Here is a 16,519-nt window from a genome sequence, read left to right on the forward strand (position 1 = left end):
GGCGGCCCCTAACTGGGAAACACCAAAAGAAGAAGATTCTAAGCTGGTATCATAAAAGGTTATGCTCTTTCACAAGCAAGTCTCACTAAGAAGGGGAAAATTGGCAATTCATCCCACTATACCTCTTAGCACAAGAAATCTGGACTAAGCCAAAAACAATGGGAGACAAAAGCCCAAAGATAGGAACAAATTTTAAAAACTGTTCTTTATAAACTTATACAATTGTTAGAATAAAAGGTGTTGTTTTATATGCATTTTCAGAAGGATATGAAGTCTGAAATTCCAGTATCTGCTTCACTAGTAAATGATTGGTCAGAAAACCAGAATTTTATGAGCCACAGACAATATATATATATATATATATATATATATATATATATATATATATATATATATATATATATATATATATATATATATATATATATATATATGACAAAAATATGGACATTCTCTAAAATCTGGACAACTGAAAGGTATTCCATACCCTCCGAACTTATATATGCTAACCGGAGACCCAGACCGCCTTACCTCGGGAAAATGGGATATCCCGGGAAATGGCCATCTTGGACTTAGTATATTCTAAGTCCGTGTTTTCGGCCATTCAGTCTTAGCATCTCACAGGTCCCAACTTTTCAAATGGTTAACGTTTCTTGGCATTTCGGCAGTTCCGGAGACTGGAGGGCATGTTGAAAACCCAAAATTTGAATAAATAACACATATATAGCAGGCTTGAGTGGTCAAAAGCAAAACAAATTTGACTAATCAGAGTTTTTTGGCTAGAGGCACTGCAGTTTGTGCAAACTATTGCTGTGCTTTATTACATCTTGTGCATTAAATATGGAATGATGCTTTTTCTTCTCATCTCTAAAAGTATTCTGTCCAAAACTGATAAAATTCAAAACTTCCAGCTCTGTCCTTCAGTATTATATTCAGCATGTTGCTAGATTCCGTCTCCCCGCGATTCTGAGATGAATAAAGCAGATAATTGGAGCATGAACAAATTAGTGAATTTAAACCATCACCTTACATTAGCTGTTAGTATGCTGTCCTTCAGATACACTGACCAACTTCCCCGAATTCCTAAACAAGTCGCATATACATCAGAGCTCCCAATGTCGGATTTGAGACAGGTTTTGCTATTATAACCGAAAGGACACAGATAATTAAAAATTAAATTCAGCATTGTTTTTGACTCTTGGAATGCGTAGTTTATCCTAAGGAGCCAGATGTTTTCAGAAAAGTCCAAGGTTAATTGTTTCCAGACACAAAATAAGCTCCAGTCATAAACAGGAGAAACAAAACATCAGAAACACGCAATCAAATATGACTTACATTGTCACGAAATGTACACATTTGAACAGTTTGCTGTATTTTCACAAATTCGGCATCAGAGCACTCTTTCGCCTCCTTTAACACAACAGACTTAAATCGTAGGAGGAAATGAATAAAACACAAAACTGGCCAAGGTTACCTCTAGCTTAGGGCACGTAGGAGTGGGAGGCAACGCACTAAAGTCGCTTACTGTATGAAACAATTAAGAGACAAAATAAAATTCCAGCACGACAATGACAGGCAGCGCCTCTGCTACAAGCCACACACCCAAAGTGCGTACCAAAACACAGGAGTCAGTTGTAGGACACGGCACACCTACCCAACTCCTCACTAGTGCTTTTTTTTCCCCTGACAGACTGGCTCGCTGTTGACAGCAAGGGATCAGCCTTCTGAGCTCCAATAAAAACTACCAGCACCCTCTTCTCCACTCGGAGGGCTGCCAGTGAGCCAACAGGGACTAACCTACCTCCTCGCTCAGCTGATCATCCTCATTTCGCTTCTGTGAAGTACATTTACAGCAAGATGGCGGGGTCTGTGGCAGCGCAGAAGAACGGAATACTGAGTCCCGTAAGTAGTGATTCCCCTTCTCTCTTGCCATTCTTTAGCTCTGGACTGATTGTCGTGTGCTGTATCAGAATTAATAAATTGCTGTGCCTTTAGTACTTGGGATGACAGATCGATTACTTAGCAGGCTGACATTATTGCTGATCCTGGGAGCATAGGATTTGCGTCGATGACTGAATTAAATACCCACGAGACTGGCTTGTCTAGATTATTTACTGTACTCTATAGTAAGATACTAATGGGGGCGCGTGGTGGGAGGGAGTGGGGTGCTGTCAGGCCATAAATCTGTTTTACGTTCTTTACCTCAGCTGCTGTCAGGTTAGGGATATTGCTGAAGGTAATAATCGATCTCTGCTCTCAGTGGTAAAGTCGTTGCTGTGTTTCAGGATGACTGATACATCTGGTTTTATGTAGTCAGCATTATATATCCTTTGCCGTTATGCAGGCAGCGTTCAGGCAAAATCACACGAGACGCTTGTTTTCTGTACTGTAGGTATTTACTGTTATTTGTGCCGTTTCCATTCAGGTTTGGGGTTCTGATATATTATAAATGAAACCCAAGCTTAGCAAGTTTTATACCATTTAATAAGCTTTTAGTAACTGATATGACCCTAGGCCAAATGAAGGCTGACAGAATGTGTCAACATGTTTCTTTTTTCTGTATTTTATTTAGAACAGAGAAGAGGGGCACCTGACAGTACTGATCAACTCGCCGCAGTCTCCAGAGCAAGACTTCCCATTGCCACCACGTCTGGTAATCCAATATATTTTTATATACATTGTTTGATACAACATTTTTTGTTGTATTATATTTAAATATAATTTAAATGTGTTTACATAAAATCAAATTCAGCAACTCACAAGGATGAATTCCTCACTTTCTTTAAGACTGTTCCTTTTTGTGGTCATATCAAAGGAGGAATGAAACCTGGCAAGAAGATTAAAGTGATGGGGATAGTTGATGTCAGCCCAGAAAGGTATGATCACTGTCTATTTTTCTTCTACTGTAGTTTAACTTGCTGACCCATATTCATTATTGATTAAGTCAGATATGTACTCCCAGAAATCCTTTTTTTTAAATATTTTATTGTACTCCCAGAAATCCTAGCATTAAATATGTTGTGGTCCTTCTCCCTATGGCCATTAAGTCTCTCCCATATTGTAGGGTAGACTTCTTTCCTTCAGAATGCATCTGCCTCGTTGGCAGCACACATATTTGCTTTAATTGTTAGGCCTTGGAGAGGCAGATGTTGGTCATTGGGTGGCCATTATCTTGAGGGGATTAGATGTTCAGTTTTATGAACCAAAATCACTCTCTTTTAGCTAACTTACACCCCAAAGTCCTGAAGTGAATGCAGGTGTAACTTTCCACATGCACACTTGTGTTATTTGTACAGAGACTGCACATTCTTTAACTGGGCTTGTGTATGGCCAGCCTGTGGACATTGAATTGTCATACCTGAGCTTTCACCAAGTTGGAGCTCTCATTGGGTCCTAGCCAACTCCTTCCAAGAAGGACAGACACCAGCCACTTAATTCCCATCCCTCCTTTCTTAGCGTTACCAGTGGCTGAGCTGCTAATTGAACTCAGGACTTCTGGGTGACGCAGTATTTTATTCTAGGTTAAGTCAAAAGATTTAGTAAACAAAAAAATCTTGCATAAAAATGTAATAGAGTTTTTTACAAGGGGTATGAAACAATTAGATACTTCTTTGTTTTTTTCTGCTTTATTAAACACTTGGGAACTGATTTTCTGTACTGTGTTTAATACAGCACAAACTAACTCGAAATGTATTGCAACGAGACTGTGATCTTGTGCTTCATGGAGCTATCAACATTAGTAATATTTTATACAATTTTTTTTTTTTGGTTTGGTGATGCTGTGTTTCCACATTGTACTATTGTATATAATACATCATAAAAACAGCTACAAATGTTATATAGCAAAGATATGCCCCTAAGTTAATATGTACTTGTGTTTTCATTGACAAATGTAGTTGCTGCTGAAATAAGGACCATTAAGTTGTACAAGCTACATACCTTCCTACCACATTCTCAAATTAGTAAAATAATGACAGTAAAAATGTAGTAGGGAACACATGACTAGACCTGGATGACCAATTAACCCACATCATTTATATCCAGAATGATGTGGAAATTTCACAGCATTACTGTTTTCACATTTAGATGTAGCCTTGCTTCCCATCCTTCTACATTATCTTAGTTTTGATAAAACCTTTAAACTAAGCAAGCAGACCAGCTGTATTTATGCATGACCTTGTGCTAGTAGTTGTGGACATACTATATTTTAAAAGTAGTGCAGTTCAGTTTGGCAGTATGCTTTAAAATTTTGAAGGTCATTCTTGTGCTTTATATGCTAAAAAGATTGCATTTACTTTTCCACTTAGTTTTAAAATCTTTACTAACTTTACAGAATATATCCTGCATAAAATAGTGTGCAGATAATATCTATGTAGTAACATAGTACTTGTACATATTTCTTGAATACTGTAATCCATGGTATGAAATGGTGATTTATTGCATATTCTGGGCAGTACGCACTGCTCGCTACACAGTTATTTAAGAGTTTTTGCTAGTTGACTCTGTAAAGTGTTATAGTGTGGAACGAGAAAGTACAGCACTGTCAGAAAAAAGGGAGAAAGAGTCAGAAAGTATCCAGAAGGGGATTTTATTTTTGAATTGCTGTATAAATCCTTGGAAGAGTGGTCAGAAGTGTTAGCAGTGTATTTTAAAACATCTGATTTGATTGCTTTTCTCAGAAAGTTTGCACCAAATTTTCACCAGGTATTATGAGACTGAAGTTTTCTGTTGGAAGCATTGCTGTTCAACAAAAAGTTGTAGCTATTGTCTGTAACGAATTTTAATAAGAATGTTTGTCAGGCTTTATCACATAGCTGTATACAAGAGATACTTGCATATATTTTGACTGAATAAAAGGCACAACCCAATTAAAATTCCATTGTCTGATCTGAAGAGGAGTAGTACTGTTTACACTGGATTTTCTATATAGGTAAACTGAAACACCGCTAGAATTAAATGTGCTTAAAATCTTTTGCTTTATGTTATATACACTAATAAATGAAAAAAAAAAACCTCTGATGTTTGCTAAGTAGATTAGTCAGCTTTGTTTTAGCCAGAATATTTCATTGCCTATGTAGTAATGTACCACTTGTACATATTTCTTGAATCCTGTAACACATAGCATGAAGTGATGAGTTAGTGCATATAATGAGCACAACGGTTGCTAGTAGTTTCATGTGGGTGAGTAAGATCTAGTTCAAACGTTATCTTACCTTGGCTTATTGTCTGTATACATTTAAGTTCAAAAGACAAACTAAGCAAGATGTTGTCAATGTAAGTATTTGGTCAGTCAGAGCATTTAGTGTAGTGCAGACATGCCCATTTGTTCTTTGGTGTAATGACATGCATTAATACAGGCTCTGCTTTGGTACCTGCTTCTACAGTTAATCTGCACTTTTTCTTTACACTGGCTTTGTTCTAAATGAAAAAAGTCTTGGTTTACATTCATTTGTTAGTATTGTTCAAGAGAATTGCTACAAGTTGTGTTATTCACATAATGTAAGGTTCAGTGTGTACTGTTAGAACTTGGATGCATAAGTTACGGTTCAGACTGTGAGTTTCAGTTAACAGGTCGAGGGGGTTGCCTTTAAAACTGACATCATGAATACATTGCACAATCAGTAAATTCATATTATTCTTTTCTTTTTCCTGATAATGTCTGGCCAGGATTTAAACATTTATTGTAAAGTAATTTTCTGCAGAACACTTCTCTTGGACATTTACCCAAATTTTTTTTTTACCAAATCATTCATGTAAACACTTTCCATATATATATATATATATATGTGTGTGTGTGTGTGTGTGTACATATATCATAATTTATTTATCTATCTATTTATTTATGTATGTATTTATTTATTTATTTATTTCCTCCTGGACTTAATGACTTCTTATAATGATGCATTCCTAATATTTTTCATGGGACCTATTTTGTTTAGATCAGGTTTGCACAGTTCTATCTTTTTTATTCTCTGTTGGAAATTATATATCTTGGTGCATATTTATATGTATATTATTTTCTTAGACTGGTGCTGATTTGGTTAGAGGCTAACCTTTTAGGTTCATAGGTTCATAGGTTCATACTAGGCTATCTGCCCTAGGGCATGTATAAGCCTAGCCCAGAGTTTTGTGGCTTGAAGGATACTATGCCCATTATTTTGTTGTGCCTCTGTCAAGCAGTGACACAGAGGTTATCCCTGGGTATACCTGCGATCTCCCATCCATTGGTCAAGATTTCCAGTCTTGAAGGGCCAGCGAGGTGCTCTGCCTCACATGTACCGGGATTTTGTTCCACAGCATAGGGAGTATCTGGGTGATGAATCTGTCCCTCCAGCACATCCTATTAATAGCCGTGTTGAGGTTTAAGTCTCTTGCCCTTGTAGTTCTGGTGGATTTAGATTTTTTGAGGTGAAGCATGTTCATTAATTCCGGGTTGGACATGGCCTTGTATGTCAGGCACAGGTCACCTCTGAGCAGGCAGTGGACTGAATAGAGCTGGAGTTCCTTCAGTCGGGCAGCATAAGACATATTTTTGAGACCCTTTATCCTTTTGGTGAGGAACTTTTGGGGCCTTTCCAATTGCTGCAGGTGTCGGGTCAGATACATTCCGAATGGGGCATTGTACTCAATCATTGGTCTGATGAGTGATGAGTACAGGGGAATGATGACCTCCCTTGATCTAGATGTGAATCCCTTCATGATCAGGTGGGCAATTGTAGAAGGTCTTCCTAACTACTTTGGCAATGTGAGTGTCAAACGAAAGGTTACTGTCAACCTGGGTCCCCAGATCCCTGATAACCTCTTCTGTGCTTAGTGGATTGCCACCTATATGGTAACTAGGGGTAACCTTGTTTTATGACTATGCATTTTTTGGCGTTTAACTTTAGGCCATGGCTCTGGCACCAGTTATCCGTTTCTATGAGACCCTTCTGAAGCATGTCTGTGTCAGATGGGTTTTCAACTATGGTGCCCAGTTTGCAGTCATCTGCAAACTTTGTCATAATCCTCCTGTGTTTGCTTGTACTTCTGAAAAGTAGATAATAAAAGTGGGCCCAGGACTGAGCCCTGTGGGACACCACTTGTGACAGGCTTGGAGTCAGACATGGCGCCAGCAACTCTGACCCTGTGGATTCTGTCACTTAGCCAGTTTGCAACCCATCTTGTGATGTATGGGTTTACATTTAAGCTGGTGAGTTTTTCAATAATACCCGAATGGGGTATTGTGTCGAAAGCCTTTGCCAGGTCAAGGTAGGCTGTGTGGACTGCCTTGCGTCAACCAAGTTTAAAAGGCATGACCTGCCCTTGACAAAGCCAAACTGGGTTGGATCCAAAGTCTGCAAGTCCCCTATGTCTTTATTTATGAGTTCCATTATGATCCTCTCCATGGCTTTGCAGACCAGGCTTGTCAAGCTGATGGGACAGTTTCCAGGGTCGGTGGAGGCACCTCCTTTGTGAAGTGGGACCACCCTTGGGTACATATCCTGAGGTGAGGCTAAGATTAAACAGCTGCGGGTTTAATTCCTCATTGAGTGGGACACCATCTGGTCCCATGGATGCTGTGTTTTTCGCCTTGGAGAGAGCAGTTCTCACCTGAGCATTTGAGATGTTTGGGGGACTACAATCCTCTGGTATAGATATCTCTTTTGGGGAGAGGAGGGAGAATTTGCACTGAACCTGTCAGCCAGTATGTTGGCAATGTCTGTAGGTTCAGTGATTTTTACATTATTTTGAACTAATTCTGAAATTTGCCTTGGATGCTTTTATGAGAGATCTCAGTTTTTTACTTATAATGATCAAGGGTGTCTTCCCTTTGTGCTATCTTGTAGTAGCTTCTTCCTTTTGTTGTAAAGCTTGTTTATGGCTGGGGTCCACCAGACTGGATGCTTGCCTTTGGTACAAAGAGTCTTTGTTTTGTTTGGGATTGCCTGATCCATGCAGTCCTGGAGGTGCTGGTAGAAGGCATTTGTAAGTGATTCAGCGGTTTGAGTAATGGTTGAGACCACACCAGTCTTTAGGAGTGTGAAGTCGCTTTTGAGAAGTTCTTCACTGTGGTCTTTTTATCTGGGGTGGGGCGGGATGTGGACTTCCAGTGTGATTAGTTTATGATCTGATCTCACCAATGATGGGTATACTTCTGGTGTTGAACATTGTGACCCCATGTTTGTGATGATGAGATCTAGTATGTTTTCTCCTCTTGTGGGGATGGTGACTAGTTGTTCCATGGCATTTGGGTTTATGAACTCTAGGAACCTTTGGGCTAGAGTGTTGGGGCTTGAGTAGTGATCCCAGTCTATATTTGGATAGTTGAAATCACCCAGTATGATGGTGTTTGGAGATATATTTATCCTCCAGTGTTTTCAGGAAAGCTGTGTGAGGTTCCTGAGTTTGAGAGGGTGGCCTGTAACAGGCTACAAACTGCAGAGCAGTCTTTAATTGCACCTGGATGGTTTCATCAACCTTGAGGTGAGGGTGTCCTTGATGAATATGGACCCCCTCCTTTCTTGGTGTTGTCCGGATTTTGGGATGATGAGGTAAAACCTGATAGTGCCGGGGTGCTCTCAGGAGCCTTGAACCAGGTTTCAGTCACAGCACAGACATCGATGTTCTCCATACTGAGAAGGGCTTGCATCTTGAGGTTGAGACTTCTGGCATTGAGCAGCATTACTCTTGTTTTTTTTCCCTTTTTGTGTTCTAGGGTGGTAGGTTTAGAATTTGAGCCCTGCCTAAAAAAGGCACAATGGGGGTGGCAAGAGCCTTTTCCAAAATCCGGAAGCCCAGGGGTGACAGGTGCAAGCCATCCCTTGCGTGACTTGTCCAGCATGTCATCCCAGGCAGACAGACATTGGATCCATTTTGAATGACACCATAGTTTAAGCCAATTATTAAAGCTGGCATCATTCTTGGTGAAGGTAGGATACTGCTCAAGGTCAGGGTCATACCTGCCTGAGCTACATAATCAGAGAGCTCCTCTATGTCTCTTTTCATGTAGTCCATCTCAGGTCATTCACACCAGCATGGACAATGACTGAGTCATACTTGTACCTGCAGTTGAGTGACCTGAGTGCTTATGTGGCAGATTCTAGCACCGATAGGCAGCTTACTGTGACCTTCTCCTTACTCAATCTGGTGAGCGGGACATCAGTGTGTCTGACTATGGAGTCACCTAAGTGTGTCTGGCATTGTGTTGCTGGGCGGCCTTAAGGGCTGTGACTGTGCACACTGACTGTGTGGTCTATGTGTTGCATGTGCTGTGCCCTGTGGAGGCAGTTGTTTGGGTGTCTGCTTTGGTGGCCTCTGCTGTTTTGGTAGATTTTTGATCAGAGCCTCAGTATGTCTTTGTGTGTTTATGTGTATGATTTGAAGTTGTGATAGTGCTATGTGAGACTGGGTTTGTGGTGTGTGTGGTTACCTTCTCCTCCTGTCTGGTCTTGCCAGTCCTATGTTGAGAGAGCTCAGCCTCCAATTTGGCTATATATTTGCATCTATGTATTTGTGTTTTGTGGGAGAAGGAGAGGGTTGTCAGTGTACATGAGGCAATTGTAACATTGCCTCAATATTCCCAGATTCACCAGCTGAGCAGGAGAGGACACTAGCAACTGATCCTCGCCATGCTAGAAGAAATAGACAAAAACTTTATGTAGATGAGTTTGAAAAAGACTGCGGGGGATGTGGTGTTTGTATAATAAAAAGTGCTATATCAGAGTAAAAAGTACTTTAGGAGCAAGTGCTAGGCTTTACAGATAGAGAATAGTCTACTTAGGAATCAAGTAGAGCTGAACTTTTTAGTTAGAGAATAGGCTGGTTAGATTAGCAGTACAGTTCAAGAAGAGCTGTTCTAAGGGAAAAAATGAAGAGTGGACTTTAGGTAGCCTGAATAGTTTAACCTTGATTAACCGCCGCTGCTCTTGTGTGCTCCTGTGGCAACTCCAGGCTAAATCGCGCTAAAGCTTGCTAAAGCGTGCTTTATAGCAGGGGGCTGGAAAAGGCAGGAAATGACCCAAAATGGCCAATGAACTACAAGTTACTGTCTTAAACCACTCCTCTGAGGACATACAGGCAGCTCAGTACTCCCCACTCTCACTGGTGAGTAAGGAAACTTCCCACTGACCAAACAAGGAAAATGAAGAAGTACAGGAACCAAGACAAAGCCCAGGGATCAGCAAAATCTGATCACTTGAACAAACTATTCAGGAAAGTATGGAAAACAAGAATATTTTTTTGTTTTTTTTTCAAGTTTTTTACACAGATAGGACAGAAAACACAGTAAATGTTTTGATTTTCGATTAAATGCTATCAAAAGCTAGTACACTTGAGTGTATTAGCCTGTAGTTTAACTTTTAAGCAAATTTAAACTAGAAAGTGCAACAAACAATTCAAGCTTATAAAAACAGGAAAAACAGGTAATAACTGTATAAAATAGGGCACAAAATGTCAAAAACGCAGAAGAAAAATACTTAGAATCTGGAAAGTTTGTCTTTTCTGGTCTCTGCTGCTCTAGGAACTCTGCTGGATACCACGAGGAGCTGTGCTGAGTTCTATTAGCCAGAAAAGAAAAGCGCCAAAGCGGCTTTTATAGCAGGGGGCTGGAAAAGGCAGGAAATTACCCAAAATGGCCAATGAACTACAAGTTACTGTCTTAAACCACTCTTCTGAGGACAAACAGGCAGCTCAGTACTCCCCACTCTCACTGGTGAGTAAAGAAACTTCCCCCTGACCAAACAAGGAAAATGGAGAAGTACAGGAACCAAGACAAAGCCCAACTGTCATTTGTGTTTTATGGAAGGAGTGACTTTTGGTGTTGTAGTGGGCAGGGCTATTTTTCTGTTGGGGGGGGGGTCTATTTAGGTAGGATTGTGTGTTTTGTTTTACAATGTTTTTCCACTGGTGAAGGCTTTGCAGCCAAAACCAGTATGGACAATAAAAGGGTTTAGCCTTTTGGCTTAATGCAGAGAAGATCATGACCTTTGTTTTTTGGGGGGTTAATAAGACATTTGTTGGAAAAAGACTAGTTACCAAGTTGAGCAGAACTTCAGCAATTTACTTTGTAGCTCCATGTGTGAATTACTGGACTGTAAAGTTAGTTATATTATCAGTATACATAACTAGCTTTACTTTTTGCAGATGTAGGGGGCGGTCATTAACAAAGAGTGAGAAAAGAAGAGTGCCTGATATTGACCCACATGGACCATATGTGTTGAGTATATCCACTGAGAAGGAGAGGGAGTGTTTATAATAGATTTGGAAGGATCTCTTCTGTAGATTTCTCCTAAACCAATGAGTGGTATTTTCTCCAAAACTGTGTCTCTTTAGTTTGCTGAGTAGGATTATATGATTGCCAGTTTCAAAGACCTTTGCCATAGCTACAAAGGAACCTGCAGTAATTTGCCCTTTATCAGGGTTGCAATAAATGCAGTTATTAGGGGCGTGTGTGTGTGTGTGTGTCTTTCGGCTTTTCCCGGTCAGGGGTCGCCACAGCGGAACTCCGGTCCGCTAATTATTGGCAGTGGAGTTTCACATGCTGGCTTGCCGGGCCTAACGCACAACCTTCAAACTGAGAATCGAATGGGCAACGTCTAACTGTGAGGCGACAACGCTACCGCAGCACCACCACCGCAGTTATTAGGGGCATAAAGGTACTAAATAAATTGTGAATATTAAGGTATAATTATTGATTTGTTTTAGTAATTGCTTGCAAAGAATCTTTTTCATATAGCTCACTAATGGGACAGAAACTAGACACAGGTTTGTAATAATTTAAATCCTTTAGAGATGTGTTCTTGGGAAGAATTATTAGGGAAGCATGTTTAAATCAGAGGGGGGGTGAAGATATAAGTAAGCGGTCTTGCAATTCGGTCAGCAGCTAGCTTTAAAAATGAAGGATGTTAGTCAGGGAATTTATAATTGCACCTAAGTTGCTAAGGTTTTTCAGTAGAGTTTTTGGCTGTCTGGGTGTTATTTGGGAGAAAGGAAAGGAAAGGTTGCTGCATATGAGGCTTGAGAATACAGTGTCAAGCAGGAAGTGTAAAATCGTATAGTCAGAGGAGGTAAGCTATTTATAATATCATTTACAGAAGACTGTAAGTACTAGGCATAGTTTTTAGTAAATGTAGAGAAGTCTGTTCATGGGAAATTAATATTTGATGGTGGGGCACTAGTTATTGTTCTGGCTAACTGTTTTGTTTATTTCCAGAAGAAGTTGGGTAAAGACCAGATCACTTCTTGCTTTTGCCTAAAGTACAAGGATTTGGCTGCATTGGTAGCTTTTTTTTTCTTTTTTAAGGCTTGCAAATGTTTGGTATTGTTAAGTCTTGAGTGCATCCATTTTGCAGGTCTTCCACGCCTTCTTTCTGTTCCTCATTTTATTTTTGATCCCTCCAGTGAGCCAAAATCATATTTGTCCCCTAAGCTTTTTTTATAATACAGAATAAAATGTTTTGCATAGATCAGTTGTTTGCAATGGTAAGATCTGAAATTTCATAGATAAGGGACCATTTGATGGAATTAAGGAGTAGAATGAGTTGAGGTGGTATAGCTTTTGGAAAATATCTTCTTTCTACTAATGTTGATTGTGTGCATTCAAAAAGACCAAGAGGTTTGTACTGGTGAGTTTTCACTAACAGAGCTTGTATTTCACTAGACATACATATATTGTACATGTTAGTTATTAGCAGATCTTGTGTTAAGCTGCCACCTGATTTAGCATCATGCCTAGCTGGACTTAGTAGTGATTGTGCCGGGTTAAAATGTTGCAGCATTTTATTCAGAAGAGATGTGTGTTTTCCAGTTGTGCTAACATTAAAGCCCTTTAGTATAACTGTGTTATCACTGATTAGTTTAAGGAACTTAATTTCTAATCTGTTGTTTGAATGGTTGAGACTGTGGAGGATGGAGGAATGTAAACAGAGGCAACCTTCAGATGGGTAATAAAACCTAGGATAATGTAAGAGAGAACTCCTCTGGAACTCCTGTCATCTTGATTAAGGTATTTTTTTGCACCTCACAGATGGTAATGGATTTGTTCTTTCTAATTAGAAGGGAGTCCCCTCCTTCACATCTAGGACCTGGTCTTTTATCACTGTAAATACGCTAAGTGTGTAAATATAATTAAAATGGACATGCATCATCTTTCAGCTAGGACTCAGAAACAAAAAGAATATTCAGGTCTTCAGCTAGTAACAAAGCCTTCACCAATGTCCATTTATTATTTAGACTAATGTATTTAGCCTTTTAGTTTTGAGATCTTTGTTTCAAGGATAGCTAGAGGAAGGGGTTGTAGTTATTAGCACAAGGATGAGTAGGATTTGAATTTGTTTGAATACCCCCTGATAATGCTAGCTTGAGAATAATGTATTATCATTTTGAAAGCAGAATTCTGAGTTTTGGAAGAGTGTGATTGTTGAATTTTTCAGGAGAAGGGTTTGTATAAAAGAGTGGTATGCATGCACTTATTAAGTATTTTGAGCTGGAAAAGGAAATGTACTGTTATTTCTGTGTAGCGTGAGTGGTAGGCATAAAGAGATTCCTTATGAGAATTCTGCAGTGGCATTGCATCTGTGATGTAAAGAATGCTAGTGAGAGGGGATATAAGAATTCAGAGAGTGTGCTAATTTAATGTGAGGGATTGTGTCCAAAGTCATGCTTATGTGCAGCAAGCATAAGGTAAGAGGCAGTAATGGAGTTCAAGGACATGTGCCCATCTGCTACCTATGCTAGGAAGTTGGAGATGTAGAAATTAGAGTACAAAGAGTAGGGTAAAAGAATGGGTAGTGGGATAATCCTCTCTGCCACTTAGGTTCATAAATTGGAAGTGTGAAATTAGCTGGAATAATGCAGTGCAACAGAATAGAAAATAATTAAGTCCCTGTATGCCACCTATGCTGAAAAAAGACGCAGGATGAAGCAAAGAGAGTCTAGTGTAGTGCTAAGAGGAGAAAACAAGGACCTGTCAATCTGCCACGTAGACTGAAAGGATAGAAGCATGGAAGACTGAGGATACAGATTGGGTTGAAGAATAGCAAAGAAGGGTAGGCCTAACTGACAGGTGACAGACTGGATGAAATAACACAGTTTACCTGCCACTTAGGCTGTAAGAACGAAAGTGTGGAATGTGTGGAACTTAGATGTAGAATGTGCTAACAATCAAAATGTATAGATGGTGTCTGTCTGCCACCTAGACTGTGGAGTGCAGATCATGGAGGTGTGGGCATTAGCAGATGTAGAATATGATATCCTGCCACCCTGGCTGAGATGCTGCTAGCATGGAGTTTAGAGGAAGTAGAAAAGGGTGAAGTGAAGGATAAGTCTAGTTACTTTAGAGTAGGGTTAAAGAGTAGGCATGAAAAATAAAGCTGTCTGCTTTAGGTTAAGAGATTGGAGAGTAGAGTACAAACTAACTGCCTCCTAGAATGCATGGTTGTTGTTTGTCTTTTCGGCTTTCCCGGTTAGGGGTCGCCACAGCGGAACTCCGGTCTGCTAATGATTGGCAGTCGATTTTAAGCCGCAATGGTACAGTGGTAGCATTGTTGTCTCACAGCAAGAGGTTCTCTTGTTCGATTCTCAGCTGAAGTGCCTTCTGTGTGGAGTCTGCATGTCCTCCCCGCGGTTGAGTAGCCTCCGAAAGACATACATGAATGGGCGTGCCTTCGCTGAATGTTGGGCGTCGGGCTGGCAACTCGGCACCATAAAAAGTGACTGCCAATCATTGATAAGTGAAAAAAAAGGAGATGGAGGCGCATCAATAAAAGGGAACAGTTTGTCTGCCACATAGACTGCTAAAGAGCTGGGATTTTAACTATAGCAACATTTTCTTTTGATTAAGGGTTATAAGGTTAGTAATATAAGTGTATAAAGGAGAGTATTATCCAGTTTGGCTAGGCTAGACTGCTGAATTAGGTTTAATGCTAAATGGAGGAGAAAAACAGAGGAAAGAAGTGAAAATAACTGGTTATCTTGGTTGTGCCATCATATAGAGGAAAGTTGTTGTTTAGCAGTGGCTAGGAGGAAGTTACTTTGAATCTCCTGCCAAGGGATAGTTCTTCTGTGGGATAGACAACAGGCAGGGGAATATAGTTAGAAAGAGGGGAATGAGTATTCATTCAGTGGTCTTAGGAATCTTGGTTCTTCACAAAAAGAGAATAGCCACTAGGAGTGTTCTGAGAATCTGAACGGATGTGTGGATTTTTGAGGATTTGGTTAAGTAAGCAGAAATTGTGTGATATGGGAGAGTGGGGGTGGGATGGAGAGTGAAGTGAGGCTGTGCATAGCATGGCCAAATGGAGTGGGACTTTTCCTTCACAATTAGTGAAGAGTAGCTAATAGTAAACTGTCAGTTTGACATTTTGCTTGGTGGGCAGCCATTCAAAGCAAATGGCAACGCATTAAATTAGATTCAGTTTTAGTTAGGCACAACTCTATCCACCCATCTTCAACCCCTTTTCCCATTTTGCACATGGGGTCGAAGTGTCAATTCTGCAGTGACAGCCATTTTGAGCCAAGGTTTACACCGCTGGGTGGCTAGACCTGCCGCATTAGTTCTTTCACATCACTCACTTGCGTACACAATCTCACCTATGGCCAATTTGGAGTGTCCAATCCACCTACTGCATGTCTTTGGAATGTGGAAGGAAACCGGAGTACCCGGAGGAAACCCAAATGACCGCAGGGTGGACATACAGTATCCATACAGAAGGCACTCCATACTGCTGTTAAATTAGGGTACGTAGGTACTTCTGTTTTTGCCACAAGTGCTGTATCATCCGATCCTGCATTAGGGTATTTAAAAGAACAATAGTATTAGGAATAAAACCTCTGTTCATCTCCATATGGAGGGTCTGCTTGCCCCCAGAGCTACATTACATGACCAACTAAGAGGTTGTTCGATCTTGAAGAAAAACAATCCTTTATGCTTTGTGGTAGTCTTAGCATTACAGGTCAGCTTTCAAGCACAGCACTTGTTTTAATCTGTAATTGTCTGTTGGCTAAAGGTTCATTCTAATTCATTCAGTGAAATGACTATATTCTGTGAAATATAATTTAGTTTACTAACTTTGTGCTGTGGTTTAATTTTACTGCTTTTTTAGCAGTCCTTTGTTGGTTATTTAGTAGTAGTAGTATACCATGGTTAGTGAAAGTCAAATAAACTGGTTGATAAAGCTGCCATTTCAAGTGTGAGTGACTTCATCGATCACTTACAGAAAAACGATCAGCAGCCACAAATTAAAGTCACTGCCACTCAGTGATAAAAATAAAGAACTAATGATCATTTACTGTTCTTCACTAAATGATAGCTTTAATCACACATCATATGATACCTAAACATCTACTTTCAGCTACCTACACTTCTCCCTCCCTGTATGAATATACATCCATGTGCATTTGCAGGTACATATGCATGGACCCACCCCCCCTCCACACACACACACACACACACACACACACACACACACACACACACACACACACACACACACACACGCGCGCGCGAACTATTTAATGAGCTTTTAAAACTCTGTTAATAAAT

At 40.1% G+C, this 16,519-nt stretch overlaps 1 protein-coding gene across 6 annotated transcripts in view; it reads left to right on the plus strand.

The window, feature by feature from the left end:
• The first annotated feature begins 1,451 nt into the window (after positions 1 to 1,451).
• Positions 1,452 to 16,519, plus strand: part of LGALSL (galectin like) — a 213,988-nt gene continuing 198,920 nt past the window's right edge. The window contains exons 1-3 of one of the 6 annotated variants that reach the window (XM_044055604.1): positions 1,452 to 1,902; positions 2,573 to 2,653; positions 2,788 to 2,876. In XM_044055604.1, coding sequence (XP_043911539.1) covers positions 1,858 to 1,902; positions 2,573 to 2,653; positions 2,788 to 2,876 — 215 coding nt within the window. In that variant the 5' untranslated portion in view covers positions 1,452 to 1,857. Of the gene's footprint in view, positions 1,903 to 2,221; positions 2,393 to 2,572; positions 2,654 to 2,787; positions 2,877 to 16,519 lie in introns of those variants that run through there. The other 5 variants (XM_044055610.1, XM_044055633.1, XM_044055617.1 and 2 more) reach the window with 5 other exon arrangements.

The sequence above is a fragment of the Protopterus annectens genome, chromosome 1.part2 (assembly GCF_019279795.1).
Source record: "Protopterus annectens isolate FY-2018-M chromosome 1.part2, PAN1.0, whole genome shotgun sequence".
In the NCBI taxonomy this organism is placed as follows: Eukaryota; Metazoa; Chordata; order Ceratodontiformes; family Protopteridae; genus Protopterus; species Protopterus annectens.